This window comes from Acyrthosiphon pisum, chromosome A1 (genome assembly GCF_005508785.2).
Source record: "Acyrthosiphon pisum isolate AL4f chromosome A1, pea_aphid_22Mar2018_4r6ur, whole genome shotgun sequence".
Classification (NCBI taxonomy): domain Eukaryota; kingdom Metazoa; phylum Arthropoda; class Insecta; order Hemiptera; family Aphididae; genus Acyrthosiphon; species Acyrthosiphon pisum.
In genome coordinates this window covers 138593164-138612554 of record NC_042494.1, presented here as the reverse complement: position 1 = coordinate 138612554, position 19391 = coordinate 138593164, and the positions used below count along the sequence as shown (strand labels likewise).

General features: G+C 29.4%; 4 protein-coding genes across 4 annotated transcripts in view; 3 read left to right on the top strand and 1 right to left on the bottom strand.

Annotated features, from left to right (window-relative positions):
* The first annotated feature begins 2114 nt into the window (after positions 1 to 2114).
* On the top strand, positions 2115 to 8512 carry LOC100162922 (leucine-rich repeat-containing protein 49). The gene is made up of 10 exons (XM_001942574.5): positions 2115 to 2608; positions 2851 to 3005; positions 3116 to 3250; positions 3328 to 3537; positions 3636 to 3914; positions 3998 to 4362; positions 5523 to 6071; positions 7035 to 7408; positions 7478 to 7702; positions 8208 to 8512. Exons 1-10 carry the CDS (start codon positions 2552 to 2554, stop codon positions 8406 to 8408), a joined length of 2550 nt encoding a protein of 849 aa, XP_001942609.3. The 5' UTR covers positions 2115 to 2551; the 3' UTR covers positions 8409 to 8512.
* A 4554-nt stretch (positions 8513 to 13066) lies between these two features.
* Positions 13067 to 14955, top strand: LOC103310728 (putative GPI-anchor transamidase). Its single transcript, XM_008189951.3, has 7 exons — positions 13067 to 13252; positions 13323 to 13444; positions 13502 to 13637; positions 13699 to 13907; positions 14017 to 14134; positions 14203 to 14313; positions 14654 to 14955. Exons 1-7 carry the CDS (start codon positions 13178 to 13180, stop codon positions 14813 to 14815), a joined length of 933 nt encoding a protein of 310 aa, XP_008188173.1. The 5' UTR covers positions 13067 to 13177; the 3' UTR covers positions 14816 to 14955.
* A 70-nt stretch (positions 14956 to 15025) lies between these two features.
* On the bottom strand, positions 15026 to 15967 carry LOC100167023 (NADH dehydrogenase [ubiquinone] 1 alpha subcomplex subunit 8). Its single transcript, XM_001942951.4, has 2 exons — positions 15645 to 15967; positions 15026 to 15549 (listed from the first exon to the last, which is right to left on the bottom strand). Exons 1-2 carry the CDS (start codon positions 15745 to 15747, stop codon positions 15119 to 15121), a joined length of 534 nt encoding a protein of 177 aa, XP_001942986.1. The 5' UTR covers positions 15748 to 15967; the 3' UTR covers positions 15026 to 15118.
* Positions 15968 to 15990: 23 nt separating this feature from the next.
* LOC100158843 (angiogenic factor with G patch and FHA domains 1) overlaps positions 15991 to 19391 on the top strand; it is a 15858-nt gene continuing 12457 nt past the window's right edge. Inside the window, exons 1-4 of the mRNA XM_008189952.3 lie at positions 15991 to 16497; positions 16695 to 16823; positions 18306 to 18539; positions 19032 to 19376. Of these exons, the coding sequence (XP_008188174.1) occupies positions 16351 to 16497; positions 16695 to 16823; positions 18306 to 18539; positions 19032 to 19376 (855 nt within the window). The 5' untranslated portion in view covers positions 15991 to 16350. The remainder of the gene's footprint in view (positions 16498 to 16694; positions 16824 to 18305; positions 18540 to 19031; positions 19377 to 19391) is intronic.

Sequence of the window (19391 nt, the reverse complement as noted above, 5' to 3'; positions counted from 1 at the left end):
CAGTTATTCGTTTTTGAATAACAACAAAACATCAAAAATTGATAGATGAAAATTGTTAATTCCACGGCGATAATCCAATATCGTAAACATTTAAATGTTCATATATTTTTTATACGTATTACGTATTTTATGCATAGCTATTTACCTAAAAAAAATTAATTTTTTTCTGTATTAATATCTGCAGAAAGGCTATATGAGTTAATGAGAATTTACCGTCCCTTAAAGTCCGTTAAATGTAAATTACGCATATTTTACAATGATGATGATGTGTGTTTTTTTAATTTTCATTTTTGTGTCTGTCATAATGTCATCACCTTTTAGGACAGTAAAACAGTAAAAGTACTTAGATTTTCTTCAACAGCATGTTTTCTCACAATAAAGTGAATCTAGTTGGTACTTTTGGGGGGTAAAAAGTAAAATTTTCCGGTAGTTTTCAAAAGCGACGTGAAAAACAAAAGAAAAATTAAGGAAAAACGGGAATTTTTACACAAAATCTGTTTTCGAGAAAATCGATTTTGGTTTTTGGTGCAACTCTAAAACTAATGACCGTAGGTGCATAAAATTTTGACTGAATGTTAATATTAGCATTTTCTATACACCATAACATTTTTCAAATATTTTGATTTATTTTGAGCTGTTTACGGACATAAATTGCCATTTTTATTAGTTTTTTTTTCTATAAATATCAATAAAATTTTATTTGTTGGTTAAAAAAGCTTGAAAATTTAATAGAAGGTTCCTATTATATTGTTTCAAAGGCAGATGAAAAAAAATTAAAAATCCATAGACACAATTTATTTTTTATAAGCATCTTAAGTTCAAATATTGACAAAATACGTAAAAATGGTGAAAATTTGCAAATTATTTTTAGTTAGAAATTCATGAAAAATTTTCTTTTTAAACCTAAAATGGAAAATGTAATACAAGATTCCTCATAAGTTTGTCTACCGTTTTTTAAAAAAAAAATATCTACGGACATTGTCAGTATTCAATTTTTTTAGTTTTATTTCTATAAATATCAATAAAGTTTTATCCGATGGGCCAAAAAGTAAAAATTTAACACAAGGCTCTTGATATATTTTTACAATAGCAGTTGAAAAATATTAAAAAAACAAAGGTACAATTTTTTTTTTATAAGCATTTAAAGATCAAATTTTGACAAAATTTATAAAATTTAAAATTGAATAATTATTTCGTAGTTAAAAATTTATAAAATGTTCAACTTTTATATCTAAGGATTGAAAATTTAAAACAAGATTCCACGTAAGTAGTTAATTCTGTTACCAAAAAATCTAAAAAATACATAAGCACAGTTTATTTTTATAGGTAGTCATCTTGAACTCAAATTTAGACAAAATTATATATTAAAAAACCTGGAATAACTATTTTAGTTATTTTGTTGTGATTGTATAATATTATTCGTGGGTACTTGAAACTTCTAAAGTATACTATTATATATCTATATGATAGTACCACGGTTTGTTGTTGATATATAACGCGTTACAAGTACATAATGAATATTGTGATATGATTATTGTGGAATTTATTATAGATACCTATTATTGGTCAATTTTTTTTTAATACTATAGATAAGTATATAATATATCTTATACCTAGACTGACATACCATCTCCGCTCAAAATCGTTTTTCTTATACAGTGATATTATATCATTGAATTCAAATTTAATATTATCCATTATACAGTGACCCACTTGTAACCTACTGTACAGCAGAGCGACATCCACTTACCACCTTTTTTAGTTGAAATATTTTTTGTTTTGTTATTTACTAACTGATCGCTATTCGCTAATGACCAATGGTGTTACAGACACATAATTTACAAATAAAATAAAATTAAATTAAACAAAATTAATTATCTAGGTACTTAATATACTATATTGATAGTTAATACTAATATTTAAATTAATAAATTGATATTAGGCTCTGTTAAAACCATTTATGTATAGTTATGTTATTTTAATCTTATTTGCCTATACTGTACTTGAACTTTTCAGGCGTTTATAAATAAATAAATAAATATTGTACATATTAGTAAAACATTGTTTGGCAGGTAATCTAAGCAGAGGGTTATTTTTCCCATTACTATTGGAATACTCACCAAAGTATTTGGTATGTAGAAAGAGTGTGACTGTATGTGGGACTAGAACATTGATTTTGGCAAGAAGAAGAGGCAAAGAGCAGGGAAAATTAATTTGTTGTTATTTAGGTAGTATGATTTATATAAAATTATTAAGAATAGTCTACTAAGGTTAAGATTGGTTTGAAAATTTGGTTGATATGACGTTGCAGTAAAATAGGAAAATACAAACTATATAATATACATATTATAATGTATATGTATTTTTTGTATATAATAAATCAGTTTTTGGCATGGTAGGGATGTCGCCGACCTTTGTTGTGTGTAAATAAAAATCGACCAAGTTTTATTATAAGTAGAAGGGGCCTGGCAGAACAATCATGCCATGGTGCCGTGCTAGAACCCTTTTATACAAATCGAAATGACTACACACACGCTATAGGTACTTTGCTATGGCGACAAATACACAAATGGCTGATTTTATGTCGCCGAACAACGGAATTTTGAACGTAAGTACGATTATATTAATACTCATATATTATTATACCTGCATATAATATATAGTATATAATAATAATATTATTATTATTATTATTATTATGTTATTAAATTTACATAATAAATAATAAAATAAATACATTAAATAAACGTTTATATTTACAATATTATAACCCCCCCTATAACTCCTATAATATTTAGTTTAGAATATTTAAATTAGTGTTTGTTTATTGTTCTTGTTCAATGTTCAAAGCACGAGAACCCCGATTTTGCCATATTTGGAATAAACAATACAGAACTCACCGATGTCAGTTTAAATCCACAGCGTAGACAAACATGCACCAACATTCCATTACTACCCGCAGCTTTGCAGCCTCGACTTCATCAGAAACGATCATCTGTAGTTAAGTAATACTATATAATATTTATGTATTATAATTTGTAATTAATTTCAAAATATATACAGTCTGCACAAAAAGTAGATACGTGGTTACTAATTAATTTTGTTATTTTTAAAGCAATAGCAATAATCTAAATGAAAACATGAGCAACACTAATTTGGTGTCATTACAAACACTGACTGATGGAAAAATTCAAGCAACTAGGTCTCAATGTGTCAAGAGTCGTAATCCAGAACGAATGAGTTTGGATAGGTATTTATTTATTTTCATTTTAATAACACATACAATAGTACATGCATTTATAATTTTCTAATTTTTTCATGCACAAGACGAGGTCTGATGAGCGTCCCTGTGATTACCGGCGAAGCTCGACTCCGACTGTTATCAATGCAACACAATTTATTGACAAAATTAGAAGGTATATCTGGAGCTGGTCTATCTAGACTAGTTTTCTTGGACGTTTATGGAAATCAACTGGAGAGAATTACAGGTCTCGAAAGCTTGAACAATCTACGTGTTCTTTTGTTAGGAAAAAATCGGCAAGTATTTACGTATCTATTAATTTCTGTTATTACTTTACCAACATTTGTTAAATAATATATTATCTTATTTATCGTAACTTCCTTTTATTATGTAGAATTAAACGTATCGAGGGTTTGAAAACATTACATCGATTAGAAGTTCTAGACTTGCATGGTAACCAACTAACTCAAGTAGGTGGATTGCAAAGTCAAGGAGAATTAAAAGTTTTAAATTTGGCGGGTAATCAAATCAAAGTATTGGGTTCGTTGGACCTTGCCGGCCTGAGATCGTTACGGGAACTTAATCTCCGAAGAAATCGTTTAAAATGTCTTTTGGGTTTCTCAGAGACTCCACAATTAACGAAACTTTTTTTAAGCAACAATGAAATTAACACGTAAGTTTGAATGTTTGATTTACCTACTCAAATATTAATAACCTAATCTAATGTCCCAATTTTATTTATACAATATTAAATAGCATTGACGATATGCCGAGTTTAGTGAATTTAAATAAGCTCCAAGAATTAGCAATTGATAACAATCCCGTGTCGGCTGTAGACGAGTGTGTATCGTTCTTGGTATCGCATCTATCTCAGCTTCAAGCACTGAATCGTACTCAGGTGACCGATCAGATGAGACGCACTGCTGTGATTTGGAAGGAAACTCGTGAAAGTCTTAAATGTGTCGCAGCAAATTCCATGCAAGAGCCAGGGAAAAAAGGTCGCGATAACATAATATACAATGCAAAATCGAATTGGGAACAAATGCGTTCTCAGCACTGTGTGTATCCCAATTTAGCAACTTCACTGAAGGATCTAAGGAGCTCAACGGAAACAGAAGACGGTGAGCAGTTTATAGTTATATAACTTATTATACCTCGGTTATATTAACATATTATTGGTAATTGTTCTATAATTTATTGGATTTCAAAATAAGTACCTATCAATAATAATTAATAATCATCTACAGATGTTTATTATAATTATAATAATATGTAATCTAAGTAATAATTCATTATAGAATATATTTAAAATCATAAAACATACACTGACCTTCGTGACGTGCCCAGTGGAGGTGGTTAGGGATAATATTGACACAATTGCAATGATGTGTGTTTTTTTATTTTATTTTTTTTTTGTGTCTGTGTACACAATAAGTAGTAGAAATAATGCTTCGATTTTCAACTTACTTCAGTATCTTGTTCGATGGGAAAGTGAATATTGTTGGTGCATTGAGGAGGTCATAATTTTAAATGCCCAGTAATTTTCAAAAGTGCCGAGAAAAACGAAAAATATTATATCATTGAATTCAAATTTAACACCATCCATTACGGTGACCCACTTGTAACATACTGTACAGTAGAGTGACACCCATTCGCCCACTTTTTTGTCTTCTGTATTATCACCACAATTTCTTTAAATGTATTACTATTTATAACATCGCCCTCCCTCCACCCACAATTGAAAATGTTTGAGAACGCCACCAAATACCAATTATTATAAATAATAATAATATTATATATAATATAATATGAGCTTCTATTGTGTTGTAGTAATTTGTGATTAGGTATATGTAATATGTATATTATTTATACATATAACATATATATATATATATATATATATATATATACATTTTTTTTAACTATAATAGTTTTTGTTATATAGCCTAGTTACTGAACTATTAAAATTAATTATACACGTACCATCTTGTACTTTGTATTTTACATTTTTTAAAACATGTTTAACTTTAATACTGACTTAATATTATAAATTATAATATACTTGTTAAAATATATCTGCCGTCTTAGAAATTACAATAGCTTAAATAACAATATTTATACATCTTAAATAATTTATAGTTTTATAAACATCAAACAGTAGAAAAAAGTTATAATTAACTCGTATCTATACCTACTTCAGTTAAAATAAAAATATTATTTGATAATCGGTTGTATTGCAATTAAAAAAATTATCAAACAAAAAATCATTATGATTTTATAGGTACTAAAAGTGATTCTGCGTTATGTAAAAATTCGTTGGAAGATAACCACGAAACAGCAACTGCAGAACAACGGAAAAAGAAAATGTACTTTTTGTACAAGAATCGTACATTTGTCGAAAAGAAGCTATGCCGTCGTCCAACTACCGACAAAAGCGACACAGAACCTGTCACTAGACTACCACCAATATTGAACCAGTATCTTAACCAAAGTCCAACTTCCAAAAGAAAATCTGAATTTAGACAAAACGATAGCAGTAGCTTAGAATTGTATCCGTCTGACCAAAGCGTACAAAGTAAAAGGAGTGTTTCCAGCTTAGGCAATGTGGACGCGTCTAGTAGCGATGACACCAGTAGCAGTTGTGAATCATCTTCAGAAGAAAAAATCACCAAAGAGCCAGCTATCAATACTCGGCCAATAAAAAGTGCTAATCCTAGAATGTCAGCTCCTATAATAAGTGATCAGCAAGAAAATAGTTTTAGACCATCAACATCTAGACCAAAACCAAAGGGCAATGGTTCCAATTTAAAAGATAAAAATAAAGAGCAAGGTTTGACCGCTTTATACATTATATTATTAATCTGTAGATACTTAAATTGGTAGTTAGTGCATTCGAGAGGTCAAAATAAAAGTTCTCAGTAGTTTTCAAAAGCTTGAAAATATAACACAAGGTTTATTATAAGTTGTTATAATAGTAGTTTAAAAATATTAAATATACATGGTCCACAATTTTTTTTTTCATATGCGTTAAAAGTTAATGTTTTGACAAAATTCACGAATATTTGCAAATTATTTATAAGTTAAGAAATTATTTAATTTTAAATTTTTATAGCTAAGGATTAAAAATTTCAAACAAGATTTCTCACAAGTAGTTTATACTGTAAACAAAAAATCTAAAAAATATATAACCATAGGTTTTTAAAAAATTGTATATATATTTTAAGTTAAAATTTGGACGAAATCATATAATATTTAAACGAAGAATTACGAATTTAGTTATTTTGTTGCACTTTAAAGATACTATTCGTGAATACTTTAAACATTTAAAGTTTATTATTAAATTTTAAAGTTTAAGCTCACAACGACATTTTCAATTACTATGTTTTCGTTAAACACCAATTAATTGTTTTAATAGTAAAATAAAATATTTTTATAGCAATAGGTAAGATCATAAAAATAAATATACTTAGTCATATAGGTTTATTGACCGTCTTCGCTTAGAATCGTTTTTCGTATACCTACAATGATATAATACCCATTACAGTGACCCACATGACACCTAATCTATAGCACAGCGATACTCTGCTCACATGCTCAACTATTTTATTTATTTATATTAATATTTTATAATATTAATATGATAATATTTATATTATAATAATGATAAGGCCTCTGAGTTAAAAACTTAAAAAATAGTGTATATATTTACATTATAGTGAAATTACATTAATTTTAGTATCAAAGTTTGGTTGTGAATATGAATAATATTTTAATATGATCTTTTGGTTTACAGGTGGTGATTATTTAGTAGAAATAACGGGAAAGTTCTTAAATGTGTACGGGCAGGGCAGCTTACGGTATATAGACAAACCTTGGAATCAATCAAAATCAAACGATGTTTCTACAATTAAATTCAATTATGTTAGTTTCAATTCTCTGGTACCAGTGTTTTCTAAAATCAAAAATCGGTTTCCCAACGCGGAAAATTATTTTTTTCGTGACACAAATATTTACTGCCTGGGCCAGTTGAATGCTCTGGCTGATTTACAAGGATTAGTCTCTTTGTACATACATGAAGATGGAAACCCTATTACACGAAAAGAGTGGCATTCTTATGCAATTTATAGGTTATCTCACTGGGGATTAAAATTTGTTAATGACAATGAGGTATAAAAAAAAACTATAAAATATAAATTAAATGTAAGGTAGGTATTTAAATTGTTGACTTATTCGCAGGTGGATGAACCTCAAATAACCAAATCAATGGATACTTTCAAGGGACTTAGTAATTTGGTTTTATGCTCACTTCCGGAATCATTGTTGACACCGTTGCTCAATAAATTGCAACTAGATTATAGTGCCGAAGAAAGCGCGTGTAAATGGTTAAAGTCGTCGGATCCAGCTTTACGCAATGTTGTTTGCAAAGAAGCATTGCAATGGCGTAAAAACGGAAATGCTCAGGTAGATGTTAAATTTCGTATTTCTTAATTATTTACATAAGTGTTGTTTGTGGGAATTTCATCAGGAGCTGCGATACACATAATATTATAGTGTATATATTACAGTGAAGGGCCCAACCGCCCACTCGTATCGTTCACATTTGTGTAGATTATAGTTTATAGGTACCTATAACCTATTATTATTAACTGTTTCGAGCGGAACTTGGTTTCCTTTGTAAAAATAATTAATTTTTAATTTTAACTCATTTGATTTATTAATCAGTTTAAAGATCTTCAAAGTATAGGTATTACTAGAATAATTATATTTAAACAAAGAATCAAACTCGTTGTACCTAGTATCTACGTCCTACTTTGCGTCTACACTCCACAGTTTGCGATCAACCAATAGTACTCCACTACTCTAAGTTGATAATGCTTTTGACTTAACATTTTATAAAATATACATAACGCCTATATTTAAATTAAATTTACAATTGCAAATAAAATAATAGGTATGTATTTTTTAGGATGAATGTATCTGGAGACACAAAGGATTAGTCCATTTCAATTCATTGATCAACACTACGTGTCTAGCAATGGCAAAGCTGATTTTATTAGAACAGGAATGGCCTATTGTGCTGAAAGAACTCATACAAAATACATTAGTTGATTACTCACAGCTTGAAGAATACATGAAAAGGAAATTAAACGATCTTCGGCCTACTTAAAATCGATTAATTTGTATTTTGTAGTTTCGACCAACCCGTAACAAAATAAATTGTTATTACAGTGAAGTATATATTATTATAATAAAATAATAATTAAACTCATTCATTTTATACCTACATATTATTCGTTGTTTAGGTGCTTGAAACTTATAGCTAAAGTAAAATGTAGGTACTACAATAATCATTGATCCTATTTCATATTTATAAATTATAATTCATTGTATGACGTATAGCTATAATAAGCTACAAACCAAAGTCTAAAAGTGATTTTTAGATGTAAAGTTACATAATTGTCCATTTCTGTGATACGACCTACCTTTTTATTAATTATTATACTTTGTTCACAATTTATTTATCGAAATGTCTTTGGCTAGGACTTAGGAAGAAAATAGAAACAGGCCCCTCGTTAGATATTTTCGGTACTAAAGAGAAAAATATAATTACGGTTTCCTTTACCCATATTTATTTAATGACTTGCTTGTACCCTAGCAGCGGGCCTATAATAGATACCTATTTGACATCTATAAACATTTTTATTTTATATAGGTATTTCACATTTAGAGAAATTTGAAAAGTGCATTTCAAAATTTGTTTTGTGTTATTTATAATTCAAATACGAAATGTTATTTTGTAAATGTTTGCACATTTAAGATTTAACGGGTTAGGGCAAGTGGCAGCGCTAGGGGGATTATACTGAGCATTTGCACATTGCCCCACTAGGGTCCCGCTTAATGATGAGGGCCCCCCTTTAAAGTTGGGGCCCAAAAAACATTATTTGCCCAGGGCCCCGCTATATCTTCCGATGTCACTGGTTAGATCAGAAAATGCATACATATTTTCATGATTTCTTCGAATCAATGCATTTTCTTAATATATATATTTTATGATAATATTTTTGTGAATATAAGTAGTTAATTATTAACGTATTTACGTGGAACTATGTTTTAAATTTTCAATCCTTGGCTATAAAAATTGAACATTTTATACATTTTTAAATTTTAAATTTGGTAAATTTTATCAAACTATTCCAATAAATTTGTATTTGAAATATCTCGATTTATAAGTGTTTTAGAGATTTGGGATTTCGATTGACTCCCAGCCCACCATTAGCTTAAAGCCGTTAAAGATTAAGTCTACATTTCAGAATATCATCAGTAAGCATTTGTACCAATGACTCCTGACGAGACAAACACAACAACTTTAAGTTTGACCCCACGAAAGATTTTTGGTTGAGTAGTCGAAAATGTTGGTTTTTAGATTTGAAATATTTCAGCACCTTAGACAATCTGTTTTCACCCCTCCCCCCAAATTTTATTTAAAGCCTGCAGATTCGATTGCGCCTATCCACATCGCAGCGTCGAATCAGCTTAAATGCTAAAATATCGACCACAATTAATAATTCAGTAGGTGTCTCAATACCTAGGTTAAGCGTAAAGTAGGAAATCATTGGTAGGATTGTGGTAGCCAGATCAAATCTCACCGGAATAGCTGGCAGGAGTTTTTGCGTTTCTCATATCGAATATATCCTACCTAATTTATACAGTCCTGACAACAAGGTTTTGTAGTTTTGTAGTCAAGCAATGTGTTAAGTTACAGCAACTAAGGAAAAATGTAAGATACCTAACTACTTTATATAGGTCTAACAAAAATATTGTATAGTTACATTAAGCATTGTATTTACTATTTAGTTACAATCACTAATCGAAAATGTACGGTAGCTACTTTATATAGTTACTACTTAGGTATACAATACCTGTTTTTCGTAGTGAAATTTGTTTATATATTTTTAGTTGAAATAACCGCAATATATAGGTTATAGAACAACTAAATAAATACAACGGTACAGAAATATACGAGTTAAAGAGTTCTAATTCCGTGAAAACATTTTGTAGTAGACAGTTGTAGTAGTTGAATAAAAATATCAAAAATAATTATTAATTATACAGGTGAATTCATTTTTACCCGTTTTTATGGGTACCTATAGTATACACTAGTAAGTAGTAACTACATAGAAATATAGAATTGAGCATCGAGACAATAATAAATGTATTGATCATAATATATACACATACTTTTATTGCTTGATTTGTGATTAAAATATTTTAAACAGCAGGGGAAAAGTTGGTAACCACTCTGATGTACAGTTGTGGGTGTCGACTGTCGAGTGTACCTCGTCGTTGACGACTGACGAGTAAGTTAGGTATTGACTATTGTAGTAGTATGTATGTGTTGAATTTGAATTCAAATATTCAATAATAAATCATTGCATACGAAAAACGATTCTGAGAGAATCTTACTGTCTATCAGCCTATTATAGATACATTATAGGTAATTTACTTAAGTAAAACTATTTTTATAACGGGTTTTTTTACACAAAACCGGTTTTTGACAAAATTGATTTAGTTTTTTTGGTGAAACTGAAAAACTTGAGTTATACTTAAACATAAAGTTAGTATGTATAGCTATTACTAGGAAATGAAACATCTAGATAAATGATAAGTCTTACCAATTATTATACCCATAGGCGCAAATTGACTAAATTTTTTGGGGGGACTCAAGCCCTCTTCCCCATAGGCCATATTGCTTAGTACCACAGAATATAAAAATTAGAACTAATTACTAGATTTTGAACTGGGGGGACTTGACTAACATTTGGGGGGGACTAACTCCCCTCAGCCCTCCCCCCCTATTTGTGACTATGATTATACCAAATATTTAAATATATTATTTAATTAATAAATGATTAGTAAACTTAATGTTGGTTACGTAGGTATGTGGCTATGCAGTAAGGTTGTAAGAACTAAAAGATCAACTTACTAACAATAGAAAATTATCGAACAAATTACCAAAAAACTATCCCAACTACCCGCCACTGTATTAGATATTTTACGACCATTTTATTAGATACCCCCATGGCCAAAGTGTCTTAACATCAAACTCCTTCAGATTCATGCAACTATACCAGTCTCCATTGAATTAAATGATTGCATCTTTTAAAATTTGTAGCGAATCAAAACATATCTAAGAAATACGATAACTGCGATAAAAGGAAAAATACTTGTGTAAAACTTAAAAATAATAGGTACCTACTCAATAAAATTCATTAATAATGTGTCAAGGTGGTTTTTCAATATTTTAAATTTCAAGCATGAATGCGTATGTAATATATTAAAAATGCTCATAATATATCAATTGAAAATTAAAATATTAAAAAATCATCGACGCTTAAAAGGATAAGCTACACCCGAGTGTTTTGACGTTTTGTCTCCGTCTTACAAATGTAAAACATATATCAAAACTAAAAATAGAGTTATACAAGTCTAAACATTTTGAAAATTTCGAGTTTTTCAAACATGAATAACTTTTAAATTCTAAGCGGAGCGAGGAAGCTATTGTTTTTACAATGGTGTTTATTATTTATTTTTTTTTCTTCTTTTTATATCCTGTATACAAAATTTCTTCCAAAAGGAGTATTTCGATTTCAACATATAGTACCTTATCCTTTAGCAAATTGGATCAAGATGGTACTTTAAAGAGGTCATTTTTCGATTTTCTCAATAGTTATTTAATGCCACGGGAAAAACCAATGGAAAATTACGAAAAAACGCTAAAAATGGGATTTTAATTTCTAACGCTTTGTTTATCACCATAGAAACGAATAAAAAATTTTAATATTTTAATATTAATTCAACTTACATGATAAAATAAATAATAACAAAATATAAAATATCCAGACTGACAAACCGTCTCCGCTCAGTATCGTTTTTCTTATACAATGATATTATGTATATCATTGAATTCAAGTCCAATACAACCATTATACAATGACCCACTTGTTATCTACTGTACAGCAGAGCGACATCCACTTACCTGATTTTTATTTTTGATATCGAAAAAAAAAACGACAATGCACAGTCAATTTTTTCCTCTTTATAATGTGAACATTTGGTTGCTTAGCTTGGACTACAGCCTGAGTGGTTCTCACCTGCGCAAAAAATGTTTTTGCAATGTTTTACATTTGTAAGACGGAGACAACACATGCGGGTGTAGCGTCCTTTCAAGCACAGATAATTTTCTCACCTATAAGTTTAATGATAGGTCAATTCACTCTAATATAAAAACTAACAGCACACTATTGAAAGTTTAAATTTGAAACTAGTGAGTTGTGAACGAAAATTTGCTATGTCCACTGTCCAGTATGTCGTATATGGTAGGTACGTGTGTAACGTGTTAGACGGAGACATTAAATAATAAATAAGATATAATTAATTGCATGGATATTGCATGGCGTCTTGACTCTTCCGTGCATAGACATAAAAATATATTTATACGACTATCCGTGTTTCCGTGTTACAAACCAAAGCATAGATTGTAGAAATTTGATAGACTAAACCGGTGTGAAAAATAATGCACCGGGATGTTTGGATCATTTACATGGTTCATTATCCCGGTGCGGGATAATGTGGGATAATTTTAAACTGTTTAATCTAGCGAATTTCTATATTATCTATGAATCATCTATGAACCAAAGCCATGTATGTTTAATCTATGCTAAAGCGGATAATAATATATAATATATATAAATATACATATTATATATAACCACCTTGATACAAACAAGACAAGTAACTGTTATCAGATAACCGGCGTAGATAACAGGATAACGTAAGTGATTTTTAACTTTTAACATGAAAAATGGCAAATAAGTATTTTACAAACCACCGAAGTAAACAAATTGTTTATTCGTAATTCAGTTGCTTTTAAATTTCATGCACAATATGAAATCATACTTTTTACTATCGTTCCTCGTCTGTACGAATTTCTTGAACATAAATGTGTGTCAGGTAAGCATGCTAAATAAAAAAAAGACCAACGATCATGTATGAAATGTCACACCCAAATTTTTTGTAATAGGCAAATCATTCGAATAACTGGGCAGTTCTGGTCGATACGTCACGATTTTGGTTCAATTACAGGCATGTAGCAAATGTTTTGTCCATTTACAGAAGTGTCAAACGTCTTGGTATACCGGATAGGTAAGAAATGTGTTAATGACAAATTCAAATTTGGTTCTAATAATATTATGCATTTAGTCAGATAATATTAATGGTTGCTGATGACATGGCCTGTAACCCTCGCAATCCCAGTCCTGCGACCGTGTTCAATAATGCTGATCAACAGCTCAATGTCTACGGAGACGACGTTGAAGTCGATTTTAGAGGCTATGAGGTAAATGTTTTTTTCACTTTTGTTTATCTTTTGCAATTCATTTTAACTTTTTAATATTTAGGTAACAGTTGAAAACTTTGTACGTTTGTTGACGGGTCGATTACCTCCTGATACACCTCGTTCAAAACAATTGCTTACTGATGAAGGAAGCAACATCTTGATATACCTTACTGGCCACGGGGGTGATGGGTTTCTAAAGTTCCAAGATTCTGAAGAAGTTACCAGCCAAGAGTTAGCCGATGCTCTTGAACAGATGTGGCAGAAAAGAAGGTAATTAAAAACTTTATCATCATGATTAAAGATAGTATGGTTGCCCAACAAATCTTGAAAAGTATACCGAAATGAATCAATATCATTATAGTGTGTTATTTATTCTCAGATACCACGAAATATTTTTCATGATTGATACTTGTCAAGCTTCATCGATGTATGAAAAATTTTATTCACCTAACATCCTTGCAATGGCTAGTAGTTTAGTGGGTGAAGACTCTCTTTCGGTAATAGATTTATGCTTACTATTTTATTACTGAACAATTTAAAAAAATTAAAAAATTTTATATTACAGCATCATGTAGATCCAGCGATTGGAGTGTACATAATTGATCGTTACACATTTTATGCGTTGAAATTTTTAGAGAATGTTAAACTGAAAAGTCGAATTAGCATGAAAAGTTTTGTAAGTTATTTAATATTTTGTACATATTATGTAGTATATTATTTAAAACACTTAATAATTTTTTTAAGTGGTGCATTCCACACAAAACTCAATATTTTATGCTTGTATCAACTGTTTTGTGTTTAAGCTGAAAAGTATTATTGATTAGTGAATCTGATTAATAATAGTTGTTGATTTATTTTCTTACATTTGTATATTATTTGCAACAAATTTAAATAGATTATACTTACTTATTTTTAAATTGATCATATTCACTCTCAATAATTATACTTGACATTTTGCTGATGTAGTAATAACTAATAAGTAATATGTAATAACTATAGTTTATTTTATTTTTCAGCTGGGTGTTTGTCCTAAACAAGATTGCATTTCAACAGTGGGGGTCAGAATAGACTTATTTCATAGAGACCTCGCAAAAGTTCCAATTACTGACTTTTTTGGATCCGTTAGACCAGTCGAATTGACATTTGACTTTTTAGATATTTCAAATACACCATTATAGAAAATATTTGTTAACATTGTTCTGTATACAATTATTTATACTTGTATATAATTTTAAATGTTTTGTTCAATATTTGTGAGCAGTTTATTCATAACATTTTATATATTGCTAAATCATGTAATAAATACTTTATTTATTTATTTTTTTTTTTATAAAATATTTATACTTTCAATTGTCTACAGCGAGAAAATTAAATGAATATACAATTTCTGATCTCATAATAATAACTGGTTTTTTTTTTTTTTTTTTACAAACACTAATAAGTAATAATATTAAACTGTAAACTTTAAATATACAGATAGGTTACTTGATAAACCAATTACGTTGTCCGTATTTTGCGGGTGGCCGTTCTTCTTCTTTAAAGTCTTTGAGACCAACTGGCAGATCACCAAACACTTGTGGTTCCTCAACTGGAGGCTTCGGACGATTTCCAGTGTAGACACGAGCTTTACAAAAGAATCCGTGCTCAGGTCGCTCTATGCCCATTTTTTCAAACACGCATTTGTCATACACCGCTTGTGTCTTGCGACATGGTTCAAAATCCATGCGACTACTGGATTTGTCGATACAGTTGCTATAAATTTGAAATTCATCAAAACAATTGCCTTTCAGCTTCCTGAAGAATTCAAGCGCACAGCTAGTGACCGCCTTGCCCTCGTTCAAGCATTTACGTGGATCTTTAGTTTCTTGCTTGCACATCATAAACTCATCGTTTACATCCAGGCAATATTTTCCTAAACACGGTATACACACAAAATACAATTATCCACGCCCAACAATGGTACAGACATAGGTTTAGTTGTAATAATAATAATAAGAAGAAAATTACCAATATGATGAGCAGCGGCACGGAGACCGGGCGAGCTGATGGGCACTTCTTCCACCGTCAATTCTTCGTATGTCGGCAACTCGTGGTCGTTGGTTACAACCATATTTCCGAATATTATTGAACAACGCGAGCGCAAATTATCGAAATGTATTCGTCGAAGAAACCACAGAAAATTCAAAAATAATAAAAATGAAAAATATAATATCGTGTTCTTATCAAATACCTTTGAACGGGATCGGACAATTTAGACAGGGGTTCCAAACGTTTGTACGTCAGCTGTTATTCGGATTTCTCACCACGGGCCGGGGAATAATAAATAATATTCGCATAAAATGTGTAAACAGTCAAAGAGCATGGACTTTTTCTCCGCGCTTTGGTCTGTGCTTGAAACAATTTTTCTATTCGCTCCCGTGTTCGTTAATTTATTTTATCGTGCTAAGTAAAATATAAACAGTGCGTCAGTGCAAAATATCACACTGTGACTGTTAACGCGAATTTTTTTTTTTATCAACTACCGACAGTAATATTGCACGGCATTTCGCAAAAGTGGCAAAACCCTTTCACTATTATTTCACATCGAAGTCGTCTGGAGTTTGCCGTCTCCGAGCGATCCGTTGGATATGTGAATCGCACATAATAATATTACATCAACTCGTCCCACCCTTGGTCCATTTACCGGCATCATATAGATACCGCCCGAATCGTGATGGACGATGTGGAAGTCCCGTTTAAGGATCTTCTAGAACACAAACATCCGGAAGTGTATGAATATTTAAAAAATGCCGTGCGAATGCTTCAGCGGCAACAAAATTTGTTGGCCAAGATAAAGAACAGCAACCCGGTCGACTTCAAGGTAATATTGAATCATGTCCGTATGCATAGTCAATTTGTCAATTCACATAAGACACAGTTTAGCGTGTTTTGTGTGACTCATAAATTTACCATGCATACAAGCATCATTGTTGTGTGTCACACACTTATCAATGCTAAACAGAAGTATCTATCTTCTTAAATGTACCTACCCATTAAACTGTAATTTTTTTCCAACAGAAATCAAACATTAAAACCGAAGGCTCTGCCCAAAATGCTGAAATAGTTAACAACACCAAAAGCATTAAAAAAGACCAAGTAGAAGTAAAAACTCAATCAAATACAAATCTTGATGGTGTAGCAGATAGTGTAAGTATATTTTTTGTTAACATTTAAGAAAGGTAATGAAATGAATACAGAATTAATGTTTATACCTATCATGAACAATAGAGTTTAACACTAATGGTCATGGTTTTGTATAAAATTAATATTAATGTACCTATAGCAAGAAAATATTATTGATTTCTAATAGCCACTGAGATATGTATTATGTATAAAATATGCTTATCGAGAGACAGAAATAGTTTTACCCTAAGTTAGCCAAAATAATATAAAAGTGCTTGTAACTTTTGACTCCTACAATTTGTTTCAGAGAAATTCTAATCTCGACCCACATAAAATTTGGTTGAGTAGTTTAGAAGTTATTGCATAAAATGTACAACGGGGTGACTTTGATAGGATTTATAAACAATTAGGTTTTTTTATAATAATTAATATTAAATTACGATTTTCATTAAAACAAAACAAACTTTATTATACAATTTTTAAAAATAAAAAATAGGTATAAAACAATTAATTATACCATTACTCAGTCTCTCTTTGACAGTCTTAGTTAGGAATTATTAAATAGCTAATAGGTTAAAAATTAGTTAGTATAAAACTTTTTAAAACAAAACATAGCATAAAATAATTAATCAGTTATAAATAAATACATTTTAAATATTGCCTACCAACATTAAAAGTACCTATTTTTTCATACCTATTTGAAATACATATTTATTTAATGTTCTTTTATTTTAACAATAATAACTATCAAAAAAAAATTTAAAAAGTAATTTAAATTGTTAGCAAAATATATGATTACATTTTTATGGACCATATTTGTAGAGTATTAATGCAATACATTTTTTCTACCATGGTATTCATGAAATACATCAGACTATATTGAATCATCAATAATTAATAAATAATTCAGAAGACTAAATGTAAAACCGAGAGCATCTGGAACACTTCAAAAAGTAAACAATTAAGTAAATTGTTAATTTTTAAATTGTTATTTCTTATATTACCTATACATTTTTATTTCTATTAGATATTTCTTTATACCTAATCGTACCTAATGTTGTTTTTTCATTTAGAAGACTGAATAGTAGAATGTAGAACTCAATAGGCTTCCTACGCACACTAAAAAGTTTATTAAATTTGTTATTTCTTGTTGTTTTAACACATAAATTATAATATGACTTTACTAATCATTTAATTATTTTTACAAATTATAATTTATATAAACTATTAATTTTTATAAAACAAAAAAAAAATTAATAAATTACATAAATAGATACTATTAAAAATCGAGGAGTAGGTACATTTTTTTTGTAAAAGTATATTTTATGGCAGGTAAAATAATATTAAATTTGTCTTCAAATTATATTTTTAAAGGAAGGTATTATAGCTTTTTAAACTTATTTAGTGGAGTGAGGTTGTTAACGTGTAAAAAAAATCCATGCAATAGGTACATTAATTGTTATTATTTACTATAGAAAAAGTAGTTAATTATTACTATTATTATAGATTGAAAAATTGGAAAATGTCGGGGAAAATGTTAAAAAATCTGAAAATCTAGAAGTTGATAACCCAGAAAAAACAGAAACTGAAATTAAAGAAGAAGGAGAATGTAGTGAAGATGAAGAAAAATCTAAAGATTCTAAACAAGTCAATCAGTATAGTTTAGGAGAAAGTCGTTTTATATTAGAAGAAACTACTGGAATGTATTATGACCAAGTGACTGGCTATTATTATAATTTAGTAAGTTTAATTTATTTTCCCATCAATGTTTGGTATATTATAATATTATATACAAATATTATACAATTATAGAATAGATATATTTAAGATCATATACCTAGCTACTATACTACTATCGACTATGTATGAATATCAATTTTCTTTTTGAAACAATTCTTTGCCCTAGACAAACATATCTTTGAGTTAAAAGTTACTTAAAAATAATGTATCTTGTTATGTAACTTAGTTAAAAGTTATTTAATTTAACTTTAACTTTGAAAAAATATATTTATGTAAAAATTATAAGTGCATGAGACTGAGAGTTTTTTAATACATATTAGTGGCTTATTTATGGATGTGAGATTGCTTCATGCGTGTACACATTGAGCATATAATTCAAATACACTGATCAGTAATCCTACATGTACGTTTAATAAATGTTTTTACTTGTATAGCAATATATATATATATATATAAATTTAAAAAGCCTTATATGAGTATTTTTAATTACAGGATAATGGATTATTTTATGATGGAAACCAAGGGTGTTATTATTACTTTGATGTAATAGCACAAAAATATAGATTACATTCCCAGGTTCATTCAGATACTCCTCAATTACCTTCTAATGAGCTCAATGTAAAGAAACAAAAACATACCCAAGACATACCTGAAAGTATTAGTGAGGTTAGTGATTCAGAGAATTCTGAAGATAGTGGTAATTTAATTATTAAAGAAGACACAGAAGAAGATACTGAAGCAAATGAAAAAGAAATTAAAGATACTATTACAAAAACTATTGAAAAGAAACCTAATGAATTTCAAGAAGTGAAAGAAGAATTAAGTGTTGAAAACAAGGCCATTAAGATGATA